Source organism: Phacochoerus africanus, chromosome 9 (genome assembly GCF_016906955.1).
Source record: "Phacochoerus africanus isolate WHEZ1 chromosome 9, ROS_Pafr_v1, whole genome shotgun sequence".
Lineage (NCBI taxonomy): Eukaryota > Metazoa > Chordata > Mammalia > Artiodactyla > Suidae > Phacochoerus > Phacochoerus africanus.
The window spans coordinates 43,682,425-43,708,138 of record NC_062552.1 but is presented as its reverse complement, the minus strand read 5'-3'; the positions used below and the strand labels follow the sequence as shown (position 1 = coordinate 43,708,138).

The following is a 25,714-nucleotide window of genomic DNA, read 5'->3' as shown; positions in this document are numbered from 1 at the left end:
CCAGTGAGCGAGGCCAGGGATCAGACCCATGTCCTCATGGATGCTAGTCAGGTTCACTAACTGCTGAGCCACGATGGAACTCCTAGATTATTTTTAACCACCTCTTTTAAATGGCTGGATCTGTGTTGTGGACACTGTTTTCAACACATCCAAATATAGTTCATTATCCACCCTCCAACCCATCCTCTAGCCTGCGTTTTTCCATCCTGTAGAAACCGCCACCCTCACGTTTCTAAGCAGATACCCAAGTGTTATTTTGACTCCTCCATCTCCCTCGATTACCTCGATCCGATCCCATCTTAAAAGCCTTCACCTTGTGCATTTTTTTTTTGTCTTTTTTTTTTTTAGGGTCGAACCTGCAGAGCTGTATAGGAGCTGTATAGGCTGTCTACACCACAGCCACAGCAACGCCAGATCCGAGCCATGTCTGCAACCTACACCATAGCTCATAGCAACGCCAGATCCCCAACCCGCTGAGGGAGGACAGGGATCAAACCTGCATCCTCATGGATGTCCGTCAAATTTGTTTCCGCTGAGCCACAACGGGAACTCCTTACAAGGCTTTAAACCTATCTTCTCATCTCTTCTCCATTTCTACTACCATTCCTTAATTCAGGGTCTCATGGATAATTGTTATTGTGATTTCTTTATAACACTGCCTAACTGGTCCCCTAATTTCTCATCTTGAACCCCACCCCCACCCTGGACAATCCACCTCCAGGGGGTCATCGGACTGGTCTTTTTAAAAGTTGTTAAGCTTCATCACTTGCCCTGCTGGAAATCCTGCAGGGTCTCTGCATTACCTTGGAGGTAAAAAGCCACATAACAGCATCAACAACAAAAGCCCTTGGGTCTGATCTGGCCTGTCATTTCTGGCCCCACTCCTGACCACCAGCACCCACTGTAATCATAATTAGAGCAATCATCAATGTGTAAGGGATGGTTCCTGCGTTTCAGGCACGGTGCTGAGTGAACTATACAGATATTTCCTCTTCTAAGCTTCCCAAAGTTGCTGTGAGCAAATACTGTTCGTTTTCCTCATCTTACAGGATCTCCCAAGGGTCCCGAGCTGGATGCGGACAGCGACCGTCTGACTCTGAGCTCCAAACCTGTGTCCCTCTCCTCACCTCCTTCCCTCCTTGATACTTGGCACCTGGCCTAAATGCCTCTTGCTTCTCTCTCCCGATGACAACCTTGCCTCCTTCCTCCAGACTTCAGTGAGCAGTCTCAAACTTCAGGTAGAGCCATCATACCTGTTGCTTTCATTGTAGAATACGTTTTATATACACTTTTTTTTTTTTTTTGCTTTTTAGGACCACATCTGCTGCATATGGAAGTTCCCAGGCTAGAGGCTGAATCAGAGCTGTAGCTGCCGGCCTACACCACAGCCACAGCAATGCAGGGTCTGAGCCATGTGTGAAACCTACACCACAGCTCACGGCAACACCAGACCTTTAACCCACTGATTGAGGTCAGGGATCAAACCCACATCCTCACGGATACTAGTCAGGTTCGTCACCACTGATCCAAGATGGGAACTCCCTCTCTCTGCCATTTTTATCTGCATCGCTTTACCCGCAGACCTCACAAGGTATTTATTGGGGGGATAAAAGAAGGAACAAAGCAAAGAACAAAGATAGCAAAGAACAAATGAATAAAAGAAAAACACTTATACATGGCTATGTACGCTAAATTTGTTTCTGAATAATTATAGCCAATAATGACCTGTAACATTCCCTATATTAGTAGGTACAACTTGATGGGGAAAATCCATGGGAGTAAAGGTAGCATCAGTGGGAATTATTTTTATCCTCAAATTCTGAGATACAGGGAAGCTTTCCATTTAGGGATTTAAGGCAAAATTGATTTCCCTAGAGGATGATTTTGTGGCATCGCTGCCATTACAGTGAGACCCTCTGTGAGCTTGCGAAGGAGAAGATGCAAGAATTAGAAGCATCTACCAGTCAAAGACCCATGGTCCAACATCCTGTCCCCATGATCACCTGCCTAAACCCACCCAGAAACTGCCTCCCTGGCCCTACATTAAGAAATAATGATGATGTAATGCAAGTAAATACACCCTAATAAATACAATTTTTAAACATTTTTCAGACTAGCTCAGACTTAACCCTGTTTGTCGTGATGATAGGTTTTAAAACACAACAAAAAGAAAATTCCAGGGAGGCTTATCCTAGTAATATTCCTTAGAGTGGTAACCCACACTCTAGCTTCCACTTAGCCATTGGAATGTCCCAGCAAATCTTGGCTTAAGGAAAAAGGGGAAAAGTGTACAAAATATAAAAATATAATATCGAGAGAAAGGGGTGATCACAATCAGACGTTAACAGCAGTGAAGAGGCAAAGAAGTGAATAATTGTGTCCGTGAATCATGCTATGTCCATCTTCATACCTCTTGATGGATTTCCAGCACAGCAGAAGACTTCCTGACTGTGGTGACAGCGTGTAGCCTAGATACAGAAGAAAAATGCCATTAAACATACACCTAGACTTAGATAGTTTACATATACATAGAGATACAGACACATGGTTATACATGCATATTATGTTGTTTGTTTTGGGTTTTTTTTTTGTCTTTTTGCCATTTCTTGGGCTGCTCCCGCGGCATGATGTGGAGGTTGCCAGGCTAGGGGTCCAATCAGAGCTGTGGCCGCTGGGCCTAAGCCAGAGCCACAGCAACATGATAGCCAAGCCGCATCTGTGACCTACACCACAGCTCACGGCAACGCTGGATCCTTAACCCACTGAGCAAGGCCAGGGATCCAACCTGCAACCTCATGGTTCCTAGTCAGATTCGTTAACCACAGCACCACGGTGGGAACTCCATAAATGCATATTATGTTAAACTGGAGTTCCATGAAGATGATAAGCGTAAGACTTGAATTAGAAAGAGATGGAAAATACAAATTCCATTTAGAATATTCAAAGTCAAGAAATCCCTTGGGCAGAGCTTTCCGAAAAATAAGTCACTTGTCGAGGGCACATTTCCTGTGCCCTGCCCTGGCGAGTTTCCTGTCCTTTAGGACAAAATTTGTTGCACCCCAACCACTCTGGTGGGCCCTGTGACTCACCCCTTGAAAGAATACTCTTTGGAAAGATGGCATTGAAACAGAGGTGGTCAAGGGAGGGTTCTTTTTTTTTTGTTGTTTTGTCTTTTTTTAGGGCTGCATCAGCAACATATGGAGGTTCCCAGGCTAGGGAGCTAATTGGAGCTACAGCAGCCAGCCTACACCAGAGCCACAGCAATGCCAGATCCGAGCTGTGTCTGCAACTTACACCACAGATCACGGCAACGCCGGAACCGTAACCCACTGAGTGAGGCCAGGGATGGAACCCGCAACCTCATGGTTCCTAGTCAGATTCGTTTCTGCTGCACCACGATGGGAACACCTGTTCTTTATCTTTACTAAACTACGAGGCATGTGGACGCCCTTGGTCCTTCACCAGACAGCCCCAGTGTGTTTTGAACATTTCTCTTCCACCTAAGATTAGCCTGGCGTCTGAAGTCACTGGTGGTGGGTGACCTCGAGGGTCTCTAGGTAGGCAGGATGAATGGCGTCTGACTCCACCAACTGCGTTTTCCTTTCTCAGACTCTAGGTCATTGGCTCTGGACCATGACTGTGTATGTGAATCATCTGGGAGGGAAAACCCAACAATTGAAGTTCAGCCCCCATCTGGACAAATTTAATCCAAATGTTTGCAAGCTTTTTTTTCAAATTTCCCTGGGTGTCTCTCATTCATAGCTGGGGTGCAGAAAGAGTTTACAAAATATGGGAGACTGTGCCTGGATAACGTAGTGCGGTGGTGAATAATAGCATTTTTCAAAAAGGGCTTGGGGCCACATTTTTTCCTTCCGTTCATCAGCTGCTACCAAAGTCTCAGAGGACCCAATTAATGGGGAAAATAAAATGAGTTAACTTTTAATGAACCATTACAATTACTCAAAATTTACTTCCACAATCTCATATTCAACACATTAGCTTTTTTATTTGAATTGAAAATATTTCCCAAGAGGGTCTCCCATTACAAGTAAATACATTTCAGAGCTCAGAAAAGGAATGACTAAAGGATAAAATTAATCCTGTTTAATTCAATTGAATTGTTCTGGTAGTACATTAACCACTCTGGACTGGCTTTCTATCACTCTATGGGCTTCCATATTACCTATTTTGTTAGCGTCTTAGTAACAACAAAGACAGATAAGACTCTTTTTATTTGTTCGTCTACTTGTCTTCTTTGGAAAGCAAAGAACACTCAAAGAACACTCCGGTAGCCATTTCTAAACCTTCTGGCTCTCTTCCAAAGTAGATCTTTCTAAAACCTGCACACCTCTTCAACATTTGTTCCCCGAAGATGCTGCAACCTCTAGAATCCATGGCCAACACCTTGCTTCATCACTACTGCCTGCTTTTTCCACCCCAAACTGAAAACTCCAGAGTGAGGAAATAGTCTGGGACTTTCTCCGGCAAAGCAATTGGCTGTATTTCATGTAAATGGCTAATGGGAGCAGGCAAGCTGAATTGTTTCTTGCTTGGCTGATTTTTCCAAAGGGTTGTAGCCCTAAGTCACCTTCTCCCACATAAATATTTTCTCTTTTTATCGCTGAGTGGTGAATATGTATGTGCTACTCATGCTTGTGCGCGAATGCACGGAACACAGAGTTGCTCTGAAGCAAAATTAGGAAGAAGGAAGTGAAAATCTGCCTTCAGTCATTCCTGTTAAATCCTCTCTCCTTCAGATAAAAGGTGTCCCACTCTTTTCTCCCACAACTGCTCTATTAAAAGTATGCTCTCTACGTGCATTCCTAACAGAGTATGAATAGCTGATGAAGGCAAAGTGTCATTACATCCAAAATAGATGCATTTTATTTTATTTTAGTCTTTTTAGGGCTGCACCTGCCACACATGGAAGTTCCCAGGCTAGGGGTTGAACTGCAGCTGCGGACCCCAGCCTACACTACAGCCACAGCAATGCCAGATCTGAGCCTCACTGCAATCTACACCATGGCTCATGCAACGCTGGATCCTTAACCCACTGAGCAAGGCCAGGGATCCAACCAGTGTCCTTATGGATACTAGTTGGGTTTGTTACCACTGAGCCATGATGGGAAATCCTAGATGCATTTTACCATTTGAACTTAACGATTCAATTCAATTGAGAAAGTAACAAGCACCAAGAATATGGTGGGGAGGGGGGGACACTAAGAGTTGTCACCTAGCCCTTTTCACAGGTGCATTTGCATTTTCACACTATTGCATATTAAATGGATAATCAACAGGGACCTGAGTGTGGCACAGGGAGCTCCACTCAATATTCTGTGATAATCCATATGGGAAAAGAACCTGAAAAAGAATGGATATAGGTGTATGTATAATAGGATCATTTTGTCCTACAGCAGAAATGAGCACAACAGCGTAAATCAACCATCCCTTAATAAAATTTTTTTAAAGGGAATCACTTTTCTCACCCTCGTCCCATGTCCTCCAAGTCCTACATATCTGATTACTTGATTTCAGCAACACTGATGAACAGAAAATCAAGTCCTTCTAGATCCAATCCTAAAGGCGGAGCTCTAACCCTAAGAAGACAGCCTATCCCCGTGGCTTGATCCCCAGGGAATCATGAAAAGCATCATTTGTTTCCAGCGGCTGAAATTTTACCTGAAGTCTTCCAAAGATTTCTTCTTGGTTGCTTTCAAACCACCAGTTTGGCAACAGGCAAACTTGTAATCGATAACCTGGTAAATGATGGGGTTGTACATGGCTGCTGATTTGGCAAGGAGGGTTGGCACCACGGAGAGTTGTATGGGGATGGAGTCTGGCCTTCCAAAAGCTGACCACACAGAGACCACTGCGTAGGGAATCCAGGCAACCAGGAAGCCAGCGCAAATCAACATGGCCACCTGGTGAGGGAAAGAAAGCGACAGAGAACAAAATCTCGAGATGCTCGGTGGAGACGATGGGTGTGCGGGAGGGGCGGGTAGCCTACTTACACCCAAGAAAGTCTGCCAATCACCTTTTTTTTTTTCCCCAATGTTTTGCTTTTTAGGGTCATACCTGCAGCATGTGGAAGGCCCCAGGCTTGAATGGGACCCACAGCTACCGGCCTACCCCGGAGCCACAGCAACATGGGATCGGGGCCACGTCTGCAACCTGAACCACAGCTCACGGCAATTCTGGGTCCTTAACCCACTGAGTGAGGCCAGGGGTGGAACCTGTGTGATCATGGATCCTAGCTGTGGTTCATAATCCGCTGAACCACAACAGGAACTCCCTGTCTACTATCTTTTCGTGTAATCTTTTGATAAGGATCTCTGAGATGTTCAGCCAGAAGAAAAGAGGACCATTCTTATCCCATTTACCACATCCTATCCACTCTCCACTCCAGAATTTGAATGGACCCAAAGACCCAAAGTTTAACCTTATAAAAACTGTGCCTACATTGAGCAGGAAATCATGCTAAAAAGACATCCGTGCACCTGAAACGTCCCGCCTTCTCACCCCACATTCACTTAAAAACTAGATGGAGAAGAGGTTCACCTTGATGAAATTTTTAAATCACCCATATCTGCCTCAGGAAACTTAGAAACTCTGCCATGGTTTGAAATTCTAAGAAGAAGCCTCTTCAGAGATTTCTATTAAATGTTATTTCTTTCAGCTCAAGTTCTTCTCAAGTCTGAGGCTCAGAGAGTGGAACTTGACTAGCTACAAAGGAAAAGAGAGTCATCTGTATAAAACCAGACTTTTCCAGCAGGTGCTTTTTTTTCTCACAAAATTACCTTTACCCTTAGGAGCCTTTTAACTTTCAAACCAAGGGATGGCTCAAGACTGGGCTTAAAGTATCCTGACTAGCCTCTGGCCACCTGAAATTCAGTCCCTAAGGAATACAGTCCTTTTTTTTTTTTTTTTTTTTAGGGTTGTACCTTCGGCATATGGAAGTCCCCAGGCTAAGAGTTGAATCAGAGCTACAGCGCCCAGTCTACACCACAGCCACAGCAACTCGGGATCTGAGCCGCGTCTGCAAACTACACCACAGCTCATGGCAACACCGGATCCCCAACCCACTGAGTGAGGCCAGGAATCGAATCTGCATCCTCATGGATTCTAGTTGGATTCGTTTCCGCTGCACCACAATGGGAACTCCAGGAATACAGTCTTAATCAGTCCCCTGGAACTCTCTGCCTGACCCTGGAGATCATTTAATTCAACCAAATCTTTTTTAGCAAGTGCTTTGTGTAAGATGCTGTGGAGGTGCTGTGTGAGAACACTAGCACACCTTCCAGTCTGGGTCGTAACCCTCTAGAACACAACAACTACAGGACAAAGCTGAATATGGTTTAACGGCCAGCTCAGAGGATAAAATGACATGGTATGGAGTAAAGCAAACACAGATTCTTGACAGATGTGGCATATACCCGGCACACTGGCAAATGGAAATAAAGGAATGTGAGTCCAGCACAAGCAAAGGCAAAGACAGCTGTGCCTGAACTTTGTATAGGAGTTAGTGAGCAATTCCCTTTGCAATAGAGAAAGCAACCCAAGGAGATGAGGCTAGAAAGAGAGCATCCAGGTACTCAAGGTTCTATATAACATTTTACTGAGTTTGCACAGAATTCCATATGCCTAAAAGCACTAGTGGGCTTTGGAGCAGGAGACCTATGAGAGCAGCATTTAGGAGGATTAATCTGTAAAGTAATGAACAAGGGGAAGAAACAGGAGGCAGAAATGTCCTTGTTTATTCATGCAACCAACAAGTCTGATTCAGCATCTCCTACAAGCTTGGTGATGAAGATAAAACAATGAGCAAAGCAGACACAAGATCCGCCCACAAAGGATTTCCACTCTGAGTGGGTCTGTTTAGGCAACATTCTAAACAAGGAACAAGAGGGGTCTTCGTGAGAGTGCTAAGGCTGGCAAAGGAAGTCCAAGCTTTGGGGTTTTTTTTCTTTTGGTAGTCAAACCAGAACCCAAGTCTCCAGTCTCTCACCCCAGAGAGAGAAGACTGTGATCTTGAGGGTGGTATCTGTGTCTTGCTTTGATTTATTTTATTTTGCTTTCTAGGGCTGCACCACTGCCTATGGAAGTACCCAGACTAGGGGTCAACTTGGAGCTGCAGCTGCCAGCCTACACCAGAGCCACAGCAAGGCCAGATCCAAGCCACATCTGCAACCTATACCACAGCTCATGGCAACATCGGATCCTTAACCCACCGAGAGAGGCCAGGAACCGATGCCACATCCTCATGGATACGAGTCAGGTTCATTTCTACTGCATCACAACAGGAACTCCTGCATTTTGTTTTAAACTGGAGCTATTTTGGAACCTAGTTGAGAGACAGTGCACTTAAACTCTTATCCACTTGATTATTCTTTCCATTAGATAAAGAAAGAAACCATATACAAATGTTCCCTCTGCACGGCAGAGATGTGGTGTGATTTGTATACATTAATTTTCCCCTTCCCAGGACACCCTCTACCTCAGCATCACCAGCCCCCCTTCTGCCTCCTCTGCTGTTCCAAGGAGTTGGCTTTACAGGAATCATATGAGCCAGGTCTGCCCAGAGGACTGCGTGCCCCTGACTGCTGTCATAGGATCAGAGATGGACATATGACGGAAACAAGCACAATCAGACCCACCTTTGAGTGTTCATAAGGCAGTTTCAGGAAAAGCCAGCCTTCTCTTATCTGTGGGTTCCCTAAAGCCCTGGGAGAATGAATGAATGGAGCTTTTTGAGACCAGGTGCCACTTTCTCGTTCAGCTTCCCTCTCCTTGTTTAAGCAAAATACCAGTTCCCAACATCAAGGTCACAAAAAGCTCACGTGGAGGATCAGTGACAAGGACTGGGACATCAGATGAATAATTACCAATAATTACTAATAGCTAAAGCAACAATATTTGCACATGCTTTTTTGTTTCCCCGTTCCCGTTGTGGTTTAGCGGAAACAAATCTGACTAGCATCCATGAGGACGCAGGTTCCGTCCCTGGCCTCACTCAGTGGGTTAAGGATCCAGTGTTGCCGTGAGCTGTGGTGTAGGCCGGCAGCTACAGTTCTGATTCAACACCTAGCCTGGGAACCTCCATATGCCGTGGGTGCAGCCCTAAAAAGACAAAAAAAAAAAAATTCAATTTGGAAATGCTTTTCTCACAACACTGTCATCTGTGTGCATGTGCATTACAATATGCCTTTGTAGGAGCAGAGCTACTGGGCGCAGGAAGTGGTCGTTACCCTCTGTCTGCTTAGCCTGTGGAACAGCCTGTCAGTAAGACCTGCTTGCCCTAGGAAGCCCACATTGATGGGATGGGCCCAGAAGGAAGCATGAGAAATCTACCGGAAAGTCTCAGGTTCTAAAAGTTCAAGGCTCATCTCTCAACATTAGCGGCGGCAGAGGAAGAAGCCTCATCCATATCTGCTTTGCTCCATTTTGCAAATAGAAAATCTAAATCCCAAAGAGCTGGAGCAAAGGAGCCCAGACCTCCCATACGTCCCGAAGCCCTATGGAAGGGCCGTGAGCCGAAATTCTCACCTGTGCTCCGTGGTTAGAAAGGAGGCCTGGGGCACACAGGCAGCTCTTGCTTGCTTACCTCCCCATCTTTCAGCAGGCGGTTATGCAGAAGAAACGGCATTTGGTTTGGTCTGTGTGACTTTTGTTTTTGTAAACAGAGTGGATGCCTCAAAGCTCACAGTGAGGGTCTTTTTTTCTTTTTTTCTTTTTTCCCCTAAATCCCCAAATAAACCATAACTAAATAAATAAAGCTTGCTCTAGCAGATGTCTGGGAACTCAACATAATCCCATCCTTTCTCCTTCGGTGAGTCATAAAATGATTTCACAGTATCTCAAAAGCTGTTTTCTGTGTTGTTGGCAAAGTCATTGACAAAAAATAGATTAACACTTACTCCATAATATTTTCTCCATTATACATAGTTTCTATTTTTATGGGAGTGCGCAATGGGGAACAGCAAGGACTTAAAACATTTGCATTTTGTTATCCTGTTTTAAAGGACATGGCAGAATTAAACAGACTGTGGTTTTTTAACACACAACAAATGAATCCATGTGGTTTTTCTGAGATTAGAATAAAGCTGAATACTTCAAATCGAATGACTTGAAGTCAAGTTTAAAGCAGAAAGGAGGAGAAAGGCTTAGATCTCCAAGTACTGCATGATGTTGCTTATGGTTTTGAAGTGAATACAAAGTTAATATGAGGCACCATCATTTTCTGCAAACTTCTCAGATCAAAATATATGCCACAAAATATTAAACATTGACTATTCCATATTAAAACCATTTTAAGATAGGCTACAAAAATGTGCGGAGGGAGGTCCCATTGTGGCGAAGCGGATATGAATCTGACTAGTATCCATGAGGATGAGGGTTCGATCCCTGGCCTCACTCAGTGGGTCGGGGATCCAGTGTTGCCATGAGCTGTGGTGTAGGTCACAGATGAGGTTTGGATCTGGTGTTGCTGTGGCTGTGTCGTAGGACAGCAGCTGCAGCTCTGACCCTTATCCTGGGAACCTCCATATGCCACAGGAGCAGCCCTAAAACACTGAAAGAAAGAAAAAAGTGCAGAATTTTATGTGACACCCAGTTTTCCCAGAACTTTCTACTCAACTTGGAACATCTGAACTTCACTTTCCACATTTCTCTGTGTGTCCTCATTTCCATTTTCCAAAATTCTCTCCCAGACATTTTTAAACCAGTTCTAACACAGGCACCTGTACCCATCAATTTCCCCTAAGTTGTTTATTTTCTAAATTGCTTCTCTTTGATCACCGCCTTTTGGTTCACTGGAAAAGGAGTAAAAACTTGAAATTCTTAAATTAGACAGTAGTTTCTGTGGGAGGAAATTCACAGAATATGTGTTTCACTTCTGCAAAAGAATCACACATCTGCAAGCCAGCTGATTTTAAATATATCCTTCTGCAGGGGACCAGAGAATATGGGTATGTTCTAGCGATAGTTCAAGCTGGCATCAAGTGTCACATAAGCAAGACAGCCCACAACGGATCAAATCCAGCAAATTAATCAATTAAAGAAAGACTAGAATAGGGTTGAAAGTAAATTCTCCAAGATAAGGCTCTGCATTATAGAACTGAACCATTGCATCTGAGCCATTAGAGCAGAGAGGATTCCCAAGAAGGGAACTCCTGTCTTGCCTGTGGGTGGACAGCATGGAAGAAGGGGAAAGTCAGACCTGGACATCCTCTGGGGTTTGGATTCCAATCCTGGTTCAGCTCCACCGACCACTGTGCAGGAGACAGGATCCCTGACTCTCTAAGACCCGCCACTGAAGTCGCTCTCACTAGGCTCCTTTGCTCAGATAGAAGTATGACTTCAGCCAATATTTGAAGCTGCTTGCTTCACACATGGGTAATGAAATAGGTGAGAAGAGAACTTAACGTGAAAGTGAAGGCTTGGAAATGAGGGCCCACGCGAAGGAATAAACTCTCACCAATAAAACGAGGCTGAATCACACTCCAGAACGAGCTGGACCACTGAAAAGACTGATATTTCAATGGCTGGGACAAGATACGGTCACAAGAAGAGAGACCACATCTGTGCATCGAGAGACCGGGCAGGGAGGGAGCGAACAGTCTCACAAGAGCATCAGCAGGATTAGGTTGGGTTTTCCTATCTTGGCTCTAACTGGCAAATATATGGATCTGTTCCCAACCAGAGGAGAAAATGATATTAAAAGATGACGAGGCAATGATAAACGCCAGTGATCAGACTACAATCCTCCACATGTGGGCATCCTGTCATTGCGGGAGATTTCCAAGGGCAAGGGGCAGGTGGGGGCCAGACAGTAGTGACCTACCTTTCTTGGCCTTCATCTATACAAAAACAGGGGTGGCCATATTCAGCTTCCACACCACCTTCCAGAAACTAAGGAGTTGCTGCTGTGGCAGAGAGGAAACAAACCCAACCAGTAACCATGAGGTTGCGGATACAATCCCTGGCCTTGCTCAGTGGGTTAAGGATCCAGTGTCGCTGTGAGCTCTGATTCGACCTCTAGCCTGGAAACTTCCATAGGCCATAGGTGCGGCCCTAAAAAAGACCAAAAAGAAAAAAGAAACTGAATAATTCTGAAAAGATACATACACTTCTATGTTCACAGCAGCACTATTTACAAGAGCCAAGGCATGGAAGCAACCTAAACATCCATAGACAGATGCATGCATAAAGACGATGCGGTACACACGCACACATGCACTGAAATATTACTGAGCCATGAAAAGAATGGCATAATACCATTTGCAGCAACATGGATGGACCCCGAAATTATCACATTAAGTAAATCAGAAAGAGAAAGACAAAAACTGCATGATATCACCTATATGTGGCATCTAAAAAAAAAAAAAATCATACAAATGAATGTATTCCCAAAACAGAAGTAGACCCACAGACATAAAAAATCAAACTTATGGTTACCAAAGGGAACATACATGATGAGGGAGGAATAAATTAGGAGCTTGGGATTAATATTACACACTACCATCTATAAAATATATAAACAACAAGGATCTACTTATAGCACAGGGAACTATAGTCAATACCTTATAGTAACCTATAATGGAGAAAAATCTGAAAGAGAATATGTGTGTGTGCGTGTGTGTGTGTGTGAATCACTGAATCACTTTGCTGTGTACTTGAAACAAACACAACATCGTAAATGAACCATACTTTAATTGAAAAAAAGAAATTAAGTGATTCAACAACTCCAAGCGTGTCTAGTTCGAGTTTCTTCTTTCCTTCGAGTTCAGCAGCAGAAGGATGACAAAGGCCAGCCGTCTCAGCCTCCCCTTCAGACACTTAGAAGGAAAACAATTTCTGAGAGCTTTGGACTGTCTTCGGTATATCAGGCCTGGTTGGCAAATCAACCAGAAAATATTAATTCCTTAAAGAGAATGGAGGAGGAGGAAGAGAAGCATTTTTGGGAGTTCCTGTCGTGGCGCAGTGGTTAACAAATCCGACTAGGAACCATGAGGTTGTGGGTTCGATCCCTGCCCTTGCTCAGTGGGTTAACGATCCAGCGTTGCCATGAGCTGCGGTGTAGGTCGCAGACATGGCTCGGATCCCGAGTTCCTGTGGCTGTGGCGTGGGCTGGCAGCTACAGCTCCGATTAGACTCCTAGCTGGGAATTTCCATATGCCGCGGGAGCGGCCCAAGAAATGGCAAAAAAGACAAAAAAAAAAAAAGAATTCTACACTTCCCAGTTACAATTTTCTCTGATCTTTCAATACCACCAGGCCATAAACAAGTGAAAACTGTGATGGGAAGGAAAGGATGCAAATTAGGTCATGTCACTCTGTGCATCTGTGTTTTGGGATGTGGGCTTAAAATTGAGCACAGTATTCCCTGACTAGGCAGTGGCTGGCTTACAGAAATTTTATCTATCTATCTATCTATCTATCTATCTATCTGTCTGTCTGTCTGTCTGTCTGTCTGTCTGTCTGTCTGTCTCTTTAGAGCAGCACCTGCAGCATATGGAAGTTCCCAGGTTAGGGGTTGAACTGGAGATGCAGCCGTTGGCCTACACCACAGCTGCAGCAATTCAGGATCTGAGCTGCAGATGCAACCTACACCACAGCTCACAGCAACACTGGATCCTTAATCCACTGAGCGAGGCCGGGGATTGATCTCACATCCCCATGGATACTAGCTAGGTTCTTAACCTGCTGAGCTACAATGGGAACTCCAGAACATATACATTTATAAATATCTGGTTTAACAAAACAAGGAGACCTCGCTAGACTCTATAGATGAACTGAGGCCTTTAAAGGCAGGGCTACTGCATCTCCGAGGGCAACAAATGCCCAGTCCTGGTCATTTTAGCAATAAAAGCTGCTGCCATAGATTTCTAAGCAATCCAACCATGCTCACCATTTGCACAGGGCCTCAGAGTATCAGAAGATAGCTTAGCTATCTTTTAATTTCTCTCCCCCACCTCCTTTTACAGATGAGAAAACTCAGACCTAAAGAGACTAAGTCATTTTCCCAAGATGAATCATTCAAGATTCTGGGTTGCAAGCAACAGCAAAGGGCTTTAGCTGAATAAGACAGAAAAGGAACGCATTGGTTAGGACTCAGCATCACCAGGAATGTTCTACTTAGAATCGGGGCTGAGCAGACAGACATGCTACCCAAAGCCATGACCTGAATGGATTCTGATACAGAAAGCAGGCTGCTGTAGCCCTGACGTCGGGCGCCACCTACCTGCCCTTCACTTCGTGTGGCTAGTCCCTGAGAGAGGCTGATGTGGCCAGAGCCGAGGGTCATGGCTGCGTGCTAGCTATCATGGAAAATGAATAACTGATCTTCATGTGTCTTTTAAATGAAGAGACCATCTTTTCACTGACACAGTGTTCCTTCCCTGCAACTCCCCAGCCAGACACAAAATATTGACAATTTCTCAACGCAGAAATTTCAGAGCCAGAAAGGGTTCCAGCCACTGGCAGCCAAAATACATAACAAATGTCAGCTATGTGAGATTTCTCAGTGGGCTAGCAGCAACATTGGTACTGACCCCTAGTTTGAAATTCTTTCCTTGGACAGATGTATCTGTATATGTTTGAGGCCTTGTATTAGGTCCTGGGAACACAGCGTGAAGAGAAAGACACGGTTGTTGTCATGCCATGTGGCCTTACTGGCTAGTGATAAAGACAGACTTTGAACCAACAGTTGCAGAAATCAGTACGCAATTGTCAATTAAAAATAGTAACAAGTTCTAAGAGGGAAATGTAAAAGCAGCAATGAAATATTTTAATAGAAATTGAACTCAATTTGGAGGATGCTTCGCTGGGAACAGCTAAGAGAAACCAGATTCATTAACTGGGTTTTTGTTTGTTTGTTTGTTTTTGTCTTTTGTCTTTTTAGGGCTGCACCCACAGCATGTGGAGGTTCCCAAGCTAGGGGTTGAGTCAGAGCTGTAGCTGCTGGCCTACACCACAGCCACAGCAATGCAGGATCCGAGCCTTGTCTGTGACCTACACCACTGCTCATGGCAATGCCAGATCCTTAAGCCACTGAGCAACGCCAGGGATCGAACCTGCATTGTCACGGATGCTAGTCAGATTCATTTCTGCTGAGCCATGATGGAAACTCCTTAATTGATTTAAAAAAAAAAAAAAAAAGGAATACAGGGAGTTCCCATTGTGGCTCAGCGGGTTACAAACAGTCAATTGGAATGAAAAAAAGCAAAACAAAATGCCAATATGGGTATAAAAGGGACAGAGGCACTCAAGCCAGGGGTCAAGGAACCATTAACACCGATCAAGGGAATGAGGTTAGCACAGTGTATTCAATTATGTGTCATCCTAGCAACCCTGATCAAGTGTCCAGCAGAAGCCAGGAAGTGGGGAGCCAGAGCCAACGGTACTCATCTTCATCCAGTGACCGTCTTGCAAAAAAAGAGCCATAAGGATGCATCATTCAGAAAAGGAGATGTGCCAAGTGCCCTCAGGGCCTCTAGCAGAGGGCGTTCAACTGGCCAGCAGGGATCAGGAAGGGTGTCCGGTAGAAATAAGAGAAATCAAGAGAAACTCAAGTGTCCACAGAATCTGGCTACTAACTATAGGCCTGGAACATTGCAGGCGACCTCAGTGTGTTAAAGGAATAAACATGAAGTACCAATACGCACAGTGTAATAACATCTGGACAAATTAATCGAGGCTTCTGCCATTTCCTTCCTGTTACTCTAGCATCCCCCTTATTAAAGCAACAGCAAGAGTGTTTGCTGCATTGGTATGGTTTTTATAAGCAGAAATGTCCAAAGAAATAAAGCATTCATTTCTCAGCTTCTGAGCTTCAAAATAGATACCCGAAACTTACAAGGGAGGGAGTAGTTGAAAGAAAAGGGTTTGGAGAATGATGAAAATAACTCTGGGAGTTCCTGTTGTGGCTCAGCAGTGATGAACCCTACTAGTATCCATGAGGATGCGGGTGTGACCCCTGGCCTTGCTCAGTGGGTTAAAGATCCAGTGTTGCTGAGAGCTGTGGTGTAGGTCATAGACGAGGCTCAGATCTGGTGTTGCTGTGGCTGTAGCACAGGCTGGCACGTATAGCTGATTTGACCCCTACTAGCCTGGGAACTTTGATATGCCGCAGGTGCAGCCCTAAAAATTAAAAAAAAAAAAAAAAAAAAGACACTGAGCATCTATAGCCGAGATCTGGAGCCCTCAAGGCATGAAGAATGCTGTGTGAACAATTTAAAGGGTCAAGGACCCACAGCCCAAAGGCAAGGGAGGACACCAAAGGAGCTGCAAATGATCTTGAGAAGCTGTCCTGAAGTTACTCCATGGAACTGAGCCTGGGGGAGGAGGGGGCCAGAAATGGGGTTGAGGGAGCAGTAGACCCTCCTCAATGCATTTGCATGAGCAGAACGCTGGTGCCTCACTTCCTAGGGTCCCAGCCAAGCTCTGGACACCCACCCTGTGGGTTGCTGTCAAAGGATGGGGAAATAGCTGGAATTGACCATGAGCCTACAGAGGCCTTGCAGGTGAAACAACAGGGACGCAAAGTGAGCCATGACAACTGATGCCTGAGACCAGAAGGACCTCACCTATCTCAGCAGCACCAGGGTCACTAAGTGCCAACTATCAAACCAGGAGTCCCCCAACCCCTGGTCCCATGGAATTATAATGACCTCCCAGGAACTTACACAGAGTCTAGGGGGAGGAAGAGAACCCAACTCAGATGAACTTCCCTTGAATGTGTAATGGTGCTTTTTTTACAAGGTCAAATGCAGGCATACAAAATGAGATTATACTGAGTCATAGGAATACAAAGAAGGGTTTCTCTCTCTCTCTCTTTTTTTGGGGGAGGTTTCTTTGAATTTTTTTTTCTTGTGTACACCTCTGCAATTTCTGAGGTCTGCGAAATTTTAGCCTGCTCTAAAAGTTTAGCCAAACCATTTAAAAAAATTGATTAGAGGGAAATAGCAATGGGGAGAAAGGCTGATAGATGGAACATCATTTTTGAACTGGATGAGGCCAGGCTGGCAAAATGTAGGCTCAGATGACAATCCACCCAGAAATAATCAGAGTACACACAAAAAAAAGGAATGATTTTCATCCTACAATCCAGTGAGGTGGTCTTTAATAATAAGCTTATAGACCAGGCTGCTCTGAAGATTAGAAGCACCAAGTTAACAAGCAAATTGCTGATCCTGAGAGGTAGTTGAAAAAGGACAAGGCTTCTAAGACCATTAAAAGACCCAGGAAATGTTTCTCTACTTATTTTCACTCAGTACCCAAAATAACAAGATCAAAATGAAATAGTAATTGAAAATAGTTTAAACTTAGTACAGAAGGTGCCACAATAGAAAGTTCTGTTTATTTTTGAACAAGGGTTTAATTTTGACTTAAATTTTTTTGCACAAATAATTAGCAGCAGTGTACGAGTTCCCATCATGACTCAGTGGTAACAAACCCAACTAGGATCTATGAGGATTCAGGTTCGATCCCTGGCCTTTTTCAGTTGGGGTTAAGGACCAACTAAGGATCAGGCATTGCCGTGAGCTATGGTGCAGGTCCCAGAGGCGGCTCAGATCTGGCCTTGCTATGGCTGTGGTGTAGACCGGCAACTACAGTTCAGATTCCACTCCTAGCCTGGGAATTTCCATATGCCATGGGCACGGTCCTAAAAAGAACAAACAAAAAAGAAACAGTGTAGATTTTTGTTATTTCAATATAAGTTTTATATACACAAATGCAGTATAGATGCCATATACAATGTAGACATCATCTATAAGATCATTTAGAATACATGTTAGCAGATATGTAGAAATAAAATCATACACAGATAGGCCTACCCTCATTTAACATCTCATTGGTTAAATCCGGTCTGGGGGAGTCTGCCTATTCGGCCTATACAGTGCAGGTCCACGGAGAATGATAAGCACACATCACATGGAGTTCCCATCGTGGCTCAAGAAGTGAATCTGACTGGCATCCATGAGCACACAGGTTCGATCCCTGGCCTCACTTGGGGGGTTAAGGATCTGGCGTTGCCGCGAGCTGTGGTGTAGGTCAAAGATGCGGCTCTGATCTGGCGTTGCTGTGCCTGTGGTGTAGGCCAGCAGCTGTAACTGATTTGACCCCTAGCCTGGGAACCACCATATGCTGAGGATGTGGCCCTAAAAAGACCAAAAAAAAAAAAAAGGAACATATCAAATGAAATGGTGTATGCCGACCTTCCCCGTGTGTGCATATTGAGCTTCAAAAACCCTAACAAGCTCCCCACCCTCAAGAACACCCAAAGAGGTCAGTGTATGCAAACTATTCCATTTAGAATGGATGAGCAATTGTACTGTTATAGCACGGGGAACTCTACCCAGTCTCTTGAGATAGACCAGGATAGAAGAGGATCTAAGAAAGGGAATGTGTGTGTGTGTGTGTGTGTGTGTATACATATCTCCGGGTCTCTTTGCTGCAGCAGAGACTGGCACAACACCGTAAATCAACTGTACTTTAATTTTTAAAAAATCAAAGAGAAAAAAATAGAGAATACTCAAAGAACCAGATGCTAGGGTATTTGTAAGAGCTGACTGTGAGTGGGTTGAGCTGAGAAGCTCCACTAACAGGAGTCAGGATGATAATAACAGACTCAGAGAAACAGGGAGAAGTGGGGGTGGATCCAGACCACCTAAGTGTCGGAAGGTCAGGAACCTTGGGGGATGGGAAGAGGAGGGTGGACATCATATGACATCTCAGCAGCTTCATGGGTTCAAGGTCAACTGAAATCCACATACCCCTGTAGCAGATACCACCTCGTTCCCTCGGCACACTTTCAAAAACCATCAAAATTGAACCCTTTTATCTCTGTTACATTCAGCTGTTTCCTAAAACACTATTTGGTACAGAATAGGATTTGGATGAAATGTTATTCACATTTAACTTGGATTCACTTATTTGCATTAATTCTTTTTAAAAAAAAAAATCACAGACAGGTGCTAAAGGAAGAACTGGAAATGAAGAACTTAATTCATGATCCTGCCTTTGATGGAAATATTTTTCCTACTTTACAACCAATGACAAGCTAGAAGTAGGTCGTGATTCCTGAGTCTGCATTTCTTTCTACATAACACAGCTCTATTTTTAGGTTATCAGTGATGAAAATTTCTCTCAAACTTCCTCCTACTCAGATGTGGAGTTTAGAGAGGAAGGGGCACCTGGAACCATCAAGAATCTCTAGCTCATACTGTGCAACCACGAGGTCCTTGAATGATGTCAAAAAAATCTGAAATCTTGCAGCTTCCAGCATGGCTCAGTGGTTAATGAACCCGACTAGCATCCATGAGGATGTGTGTTCAAGCCCTGGTCTCAGTCAGTGGGTTAAGGATCTGGCGTTGCCATGAGCTGTGTTGTAGGTCACAGACACCGCTAGATCCTGCATTGCTGTGGCTGTGGTGTAGGCTGGTGGCTACCGCTCCAATTGGACCCCTAATCTGAGAACCTCCATACGTGTGAGTGTGGCCCCAAAAAGACAAAAAAAAAAATCTGAAATCTGGAGAGAAAACTGTTACTAGGACAAAGGTCCTAGTTTCTAGTTTACTAGAAAGCCTCCTCTGGTCTGGAGGGAACTCTGTTACTCCGGGTCCCCAAGGCCACTGGTCTCCAGAATAGGCTGTGAGTACCCTTGAAGGTGGGTGTCAATCAACCTGACTGATGGGGATATCAGAAGAATGGTTAGAACTTGAATCCACATTTATTTTTACCTTTATAAGGAAGAAACTAGAGGGTGCTAATACTAAAAATACAGCTTGATGGTATGACCTGTCATTTCTTGTCATTGATTTTTTTTTTTTTTTTTTTTTTTTGCTTTTCAGGGCCACACCTGAGGCATATGGAGGTTCCCAGGTTAGGACTCCAGTTGGAGCTGTGGCCACTGGCCTACACCACAGCCACCATGGAGTTTCCCAGGGTAGGCTTGAATCAGAGCTAGAGCTGCCGGCCTATATATACCACAGCCACAGCAATGCCAGATCCGAGCCACATCTGTGACCTACACCACAGCCACATCAATGCCAGATCCAAGCCACATCCGTGACCTACACCACTGCTCATGGCAATGCCAGATCCTGAACCCACTGAGTGGGGCCAGGGATTGACCCCACATCCTCATGGATACGAGTCAGGTTTGTTACCACGGAGCCACAACAGGAACTCCTGACCTGTCATTTCTATCAAGGGTATGTACTGAAAAATATTTTTCGATCTAAGGTGAGAAGTGTGGAGAGTGTAAAGACCGTGGCCTTAGACCCGACCAGAACTCTTAAGAGTCGAAAGAGAAAGAAGGAACTACAGTTTCTTTAATGTCATCTGTGCAGCAGATGACAGGACAACACGTTTGATCTCACTGAATCTCCATCACCAACTCCAGGAAATAGATGTTCCTATTCCTGTTACATGAAAAAGGAAAGAGAGCTTCAAAGAAGCATCTACCTCGGTCACAAACCTGGAAAGTGTCAATGATGGAATCCAAGCCCTCGTCCATTTGCAACGTATCTGCTCTTTTCCTTATACCACGCTATCTCAAGAGCTGCCATCTCTGAGGCTGGCATTGACCAAAGGAGTCAATGCTGCAGAAATTGCTCTTGTGTGAAGATAAGTCTCCCAGAGGAAACCAGACATGGTAAGCTCTTACTCTCTCCATGAGGCAGGACAACAGAATGTTGCTAATCAGGCCCACCCACATCCATACACAACAGTAAATACTGTGAGCCATTCTATGACTCATAAAAGATATTCTTTTTTTTTTCTGTCTTTTGTCTATTTAGGGCCTCACCTGTGGCACATGCAGGTTCCCAGGCTAGGGGTCGAATCAGAGCTGTAGCTGCCAGCCTACGCCACAGCCACGGCAATGTCAGATCCAAGCCGCTTCTGCGACCTACACCACAGCTCACAGCAATGCCAGATTCTTAACCCACCGAGCAAGGCCAGGGATCGAACCTGCATCCTCATGGATGCTAGTCGGTTCGTTAACCACTGAGTCACAATGGGAACTTCTCTCTCTCTTTTTTTTTTCCATGGCTGCACTTGCAGCATATGGAAGTTCCCAGGACAGGGATGGAATCAAAGCCACAGCTGTGACCTATGCCACGGCTACAGCAAAGTGGGATCCTCAACCAAATGCACTGGGGTGGGGTTGGGACCCACAACACAGCAGAGACAAGCTGGATCATTAATCCACTGCCGCACAGCAGGAACTCCCTGCAGCTGGGTTCTTAACCCATTGTGCCACAGCAGGAACTCCAAAGTTATTATTCTCCTTAGCGAACTAATTTTGAAGAACCAGTAATATCCTATTCAACAAAGAAAATAAGTCCCCAGTAGACCTATTACATAAATTTGATAGATGTATTAGAAGTGTGTGTGTGCACATGTTTGTGTGTGTGTGTGTGTGTGTGTATGTGTAAATGAAACAGAGACCGAGACAGAGACAGGGAAGAGGTGTCACCCAGGCTTAAACAAATAATAACAAAGTTCAGAAGGACATACCCAATGGACATTTGCGGTTCTCCCAGGCTCCCACATCCCCTACCCTCTTCGCCCCATGACATTTTCAGGGATCAGCAAACACGTCTGTCAGTTATTACCGCTGTTACCTTGGTCAGTTTCATCTCCAGCACGTGGCTGCTATGGATCCGACTGTCGAAATGGGCGACTTCTTTGGAGGAGGACTTAACCTTGGCAATGATCTTCACGTAGGAGAACACGATCACCGCCGTTGGGAGCAAGAGGCAGAAGAAGAGGATGTTCAGGATGAAAACCTGGCCCCCCACGGAGGCCTGGGCCAGCCACCAGTCCAGAGTGCAGGAGGTTCCGAAGGGCTCAGGCGCGTAGTCCCCCAGACCCACCAACGGCATGGTGGTCCAGAAGGCAGCATAGGCCCAGATGACGGCCAGGCAGATGTAGGCATGCTTCCTTTTCAGCCAGACCCCTGGAGGTGGAAGAAGAGCATTAGCGGGATGTCATCTGCCCTCCACCCAGCTACGCCCCCTCGACATGGCAAATTCCACATCCAAAGAGTTAGTCCATTGGATTCTGGAAGAAGTGGTTGGTAACCGAAGCCAGAGGGAGAGTGGGGTGGAGGGAGAAGAGATCCAGAGCTTGGGCCTTCTTCCAAGAGAAAAAGACTGGAAGTGATGTCACAGGGAAGGTTTTCTCTAGGTATCTGGGCGCTTCGGAGGGGGAAGTAACAAAAGCTGGGGCGAGGTGGCAGTAAAAAGGTACGAGGATGCCCGAGACGGTGCAACTTCTCGGGGAAACATCCGGAATGACCGTTGAGATCCTATCGAGTGTTGGAGGCCAACTGGTGGCGTATAAAGATGGAGCCCCCCAAACGTGTGGATTAAGGGTTCATCTAAGGCAGAGTCCTTTAGGGGAGGTGAGAAATGATAAGCCGCTGCCTGCCTGCCTCTTTAAAATACTCTTCTTCCTAAAAGCCCTTGGGCCTCCTCTCACCTCCTTTGTCTTTCTCAGCACTTCCTAAGCACCAATTCTGGGGGCCAGAATTGGGGCCAAGGTCAAGACTGTGTGACCTGATGCGGGGTGGGCCCTGCTGCCTGAGAGCAGATTTCGCATCTTCCAATGTTATTAAGACAAGAGTCACACTCCCATAGTGCTAGAGGGAGGGGAGAACCTAGGGAGATTGTATCACCTTCTGCAAATATGTTCAGTTAACACAAACAAATGGGCTCCATGTTTCAGCACTAGTTTCCATTGGCCCAAAGGGAATTCCAAGCGGAAGGAAAACGTGCCGTCGTCTAAGAAAAGCTGTAAAGCACCAGTGATCATTTCCCAAAGGTCAACGCAACCACGGTAGACAGGATGGTCTGATCTAGGGCTTCGGCCTATGCAGGAAATTACCTCCACACCCCGTTATTGCCTGGAACCGAAAGGGCCGGAGGAGGGACTCTTAGCTGCCTTGGGTTTGGGAAACAGAGAAGAACTATCAGAACGTACGTAATAAAAGCCCAATGATCAGCTCAGCACAGACTCTAGGCCTGCCTCTGCTTGGCATCACGTGCCGCCTGGGAGGTCCGAGGGACCTAAGGCTTCTCATTTCTAGTATGTGACCCTCTTCCCGTAACCTCTCCAGACATCTGTGTTCTCAGCAGTAAACGGAGGAGATAAAACGAGACTGCTTACAGATTTTGATGAGGGTGAGCGGAAAGACCACCAGGCCTCCTTTGCAAACTAAGCAAGTATTTTCTCCTGTGTTTGCCTCAGGTAGCGCTAACAAGAAATACAACGGATCGTTTCTTTCGTCTCAATTTTTTCAAATACACGGCAATTCTGTATTGTAAGATGCCAGTGTCATGGACCCATCTAGACCGGGGGAGCAATCAGGTAGCCACAACGTCCGTCAGCTCTTGGTTATCCATCCTAATGGTTACAACACTGGCACGGAGATTGATGCATATTTACGGGACTGTGCGTACGCATGCGTAGAAGCATTTACGGCGAGGGTCACTTGGCGCGGTGCTTTATACTTACATTCGAGTGTGGTGAAAGGCTGCCAAGTACAGGAGGGAGGAGGTTAGTAGATTGGTTCTGTGTTGCTCCAGAAGTCAGAACTAGGACCAATGGGTGGAGGTTACTGGGAGGCAGTTTTGTCTCAATATAAGGAATAACATTGTAACAACCAAGCAGACCAATCAGAGGATGGGCTGCCTTGTGCAGTAGTAAGCTCCCCGTCACTGGTCACTGGAAGTATTCAAGAAGAGGCCGAGCGGCTCTCTGGCAGGAATGCCTTCAAACAGTTTCCCACGGTACGGGGGGGACGAGGTCTACAGGTCCCCAAGCGACTTTCTTTTTCCAACATTCTTAGACACTGTGTGGAGGGTCTAACAGAGGGACAAATCAATGATGAAATCAGACTCTTGAGAATCAACTGAGAAGAAGCTGGAAAATTACCCAGCTCCCCTAGAAGTTAGGTCCTGCAGTGATTCTGGGGATGGGTGTCTTTAAGGGACACAGAGCCTGAAGTCAGGAAAGTCTTTAAAAGGCAGAGACATCAGGGTTGAGGATTCCTCAGATAGTCCCAGGAGACTGAACTTTTGGCCTTTGGGTCTGTCACATCTGTAGACATCGAAAATTGATTCGCTATGACCAACACTACGTTTCTAGAAACAAGCTGACTCCGAAGTCATCCCGAATATGATCATTGTATTTTTTGTTTTTGCATTGTATTAGAATTTTGGATTCAAGCTATTTCTATCAGAAGTTTTGAACTGTTTAGAAAAAGACATGAATTTTTTTTTAATGAGTGCTGGATGGTGAAGACATTTGGGCCATGACCCTCTCCTCCATTTTTTTTTTTTTTTTTGAATTTAGGACTGTTAAAAAAAAAAAAAATCCTGGAGTTCTTATTGTGGCACAGAGGAAACAAATCCAAGAGGATGTGGGTTCGATCCCTGGCCTCGCTCAGGGGGTTAAGGATCTGGCATTGCCATGTTGCAGAGGCAGCTCCAATTCAACCCCTTGCCTGGGAATTTCCATATACTTCAGGTGCGGCCCTAAAAAAGCAAAAAAAAAAAAAATTGCACCCTGTTGAGAGTGTCAGCTCAACTTGGTCTTTTTGATTTTAGGCTCCAGGCCAGGCTCTGTCCCCGTGGTCACAAGCACCAAGCTGATGGATATTGACAAGCAAAGCAGCCCAGTGAAACCAATATTATTCCCTGGTTGCACCTGGTTCTCGACATTCAATTCTTCTCTTTGGGATACAATACATTTCCAGAACCCCAAGAAGCCAAAGTACTAAAATTTATTTTTCTCACATGTAGAACGGTCTTATCATTAAAGAAAAAAAAATTTAGCCTCTGACACTGTTGTTCATGGCTGGCTTACCCCTGATCAACTCTCTTTGCCACTCATCTTTCTACCTACCAACACCACAAAAAGAATGCTGGGCAGTATTTCTGTCTGTGTGTCCTTTCCTGCAGGCACGGCTCTCTGACCTGGAGGGGGATTCCTCATCTCTGCAGTCCTGGGGAGCCTGGGCACTAAAGGAGAACAGGAAGCATCTTTCCATATAATTGTATTTACTTCATGGGGAACCAGCTAAACGCTTTGGACCCAACATCCGTTCAATGCATTTTATTTCTTTTGTTTGCATGGCATAACACGGTAAAGGCTTATACTTTATACAAAGGAGTGGTACTTGTAAAAGCGTTGTAGCCAAACACCAGACATTCCTATAAGAGGAGTAGTCAAAGCAACCTACATGGACACAGGTTCCAATCCTTAAACATATGTTAGAACAGGGTAGGCTATAAATAGAAACACTCCTGATCCCTGAGGTTATGCATAATCTTTGTTTATACCTATAGGTAAAACATGGAGTGGTCTGACAATCCACCTAGATTTGACTATCAGGGACTAGAAACCTTCCTACTTACCATACGATAAATAGCAGATTTTCAGGTATCGGTCTAGGCTGACAGCAGTCATGGTGATAAGACTTCCACAGCCAAAGAAAAATCCAGCCCATCCGTACCAGCGGCAGCCAATCCAGCCAAACACCCAGCGGTGACAGAAGCAAGAGATGATGGTGAACGGTTTGCCTACAACTAGAGCACCAAGCAATTGGTTAAGAGAAGGTCCCTCCAGGGAAAACAGACCCGCCTTCCCCAACTTGCTGTCGAGTTTTATCCCAGGCAGATGAGAGAGTGACGTTAGTTCAGTGT

The 25,714-nt window shown here is 45.1% G+C and overlaps 1 protein-coding gene across 1 annotated transcript in view; it reads right to left on the bottom strand.

Moving 5' to 3' along the window:
• Positions 1-2,404: 2,404 nt before the first annotated feature.
• Positions 2,405-25,714, bottom strand: part of OPN5 (opsin 5) — a 30,638-nt gene continuing 7,328 nt past the window's right edge. The window contains exons 3-6 of the mRNA XM_047797831.1: positions 25,427-25,597; positions 21,629-21,963; positions 5,680-5,921; positions 2,405-2,468 (exon numbers count right to left, since the gene is read on the bottom strand). Coding sequence (XP_047653787.1) covers positions 2,405-2,468; positions 5,680-5,921; positions 21,629-21,963; positions 25,427-25,597 — 812 coding nt within the window. The remainder of the gene's footprint in view (positions 2,469-5,679; positions 5,922-21,628; positions 21,964-25,426; positions 25,598-25,714) is intronic.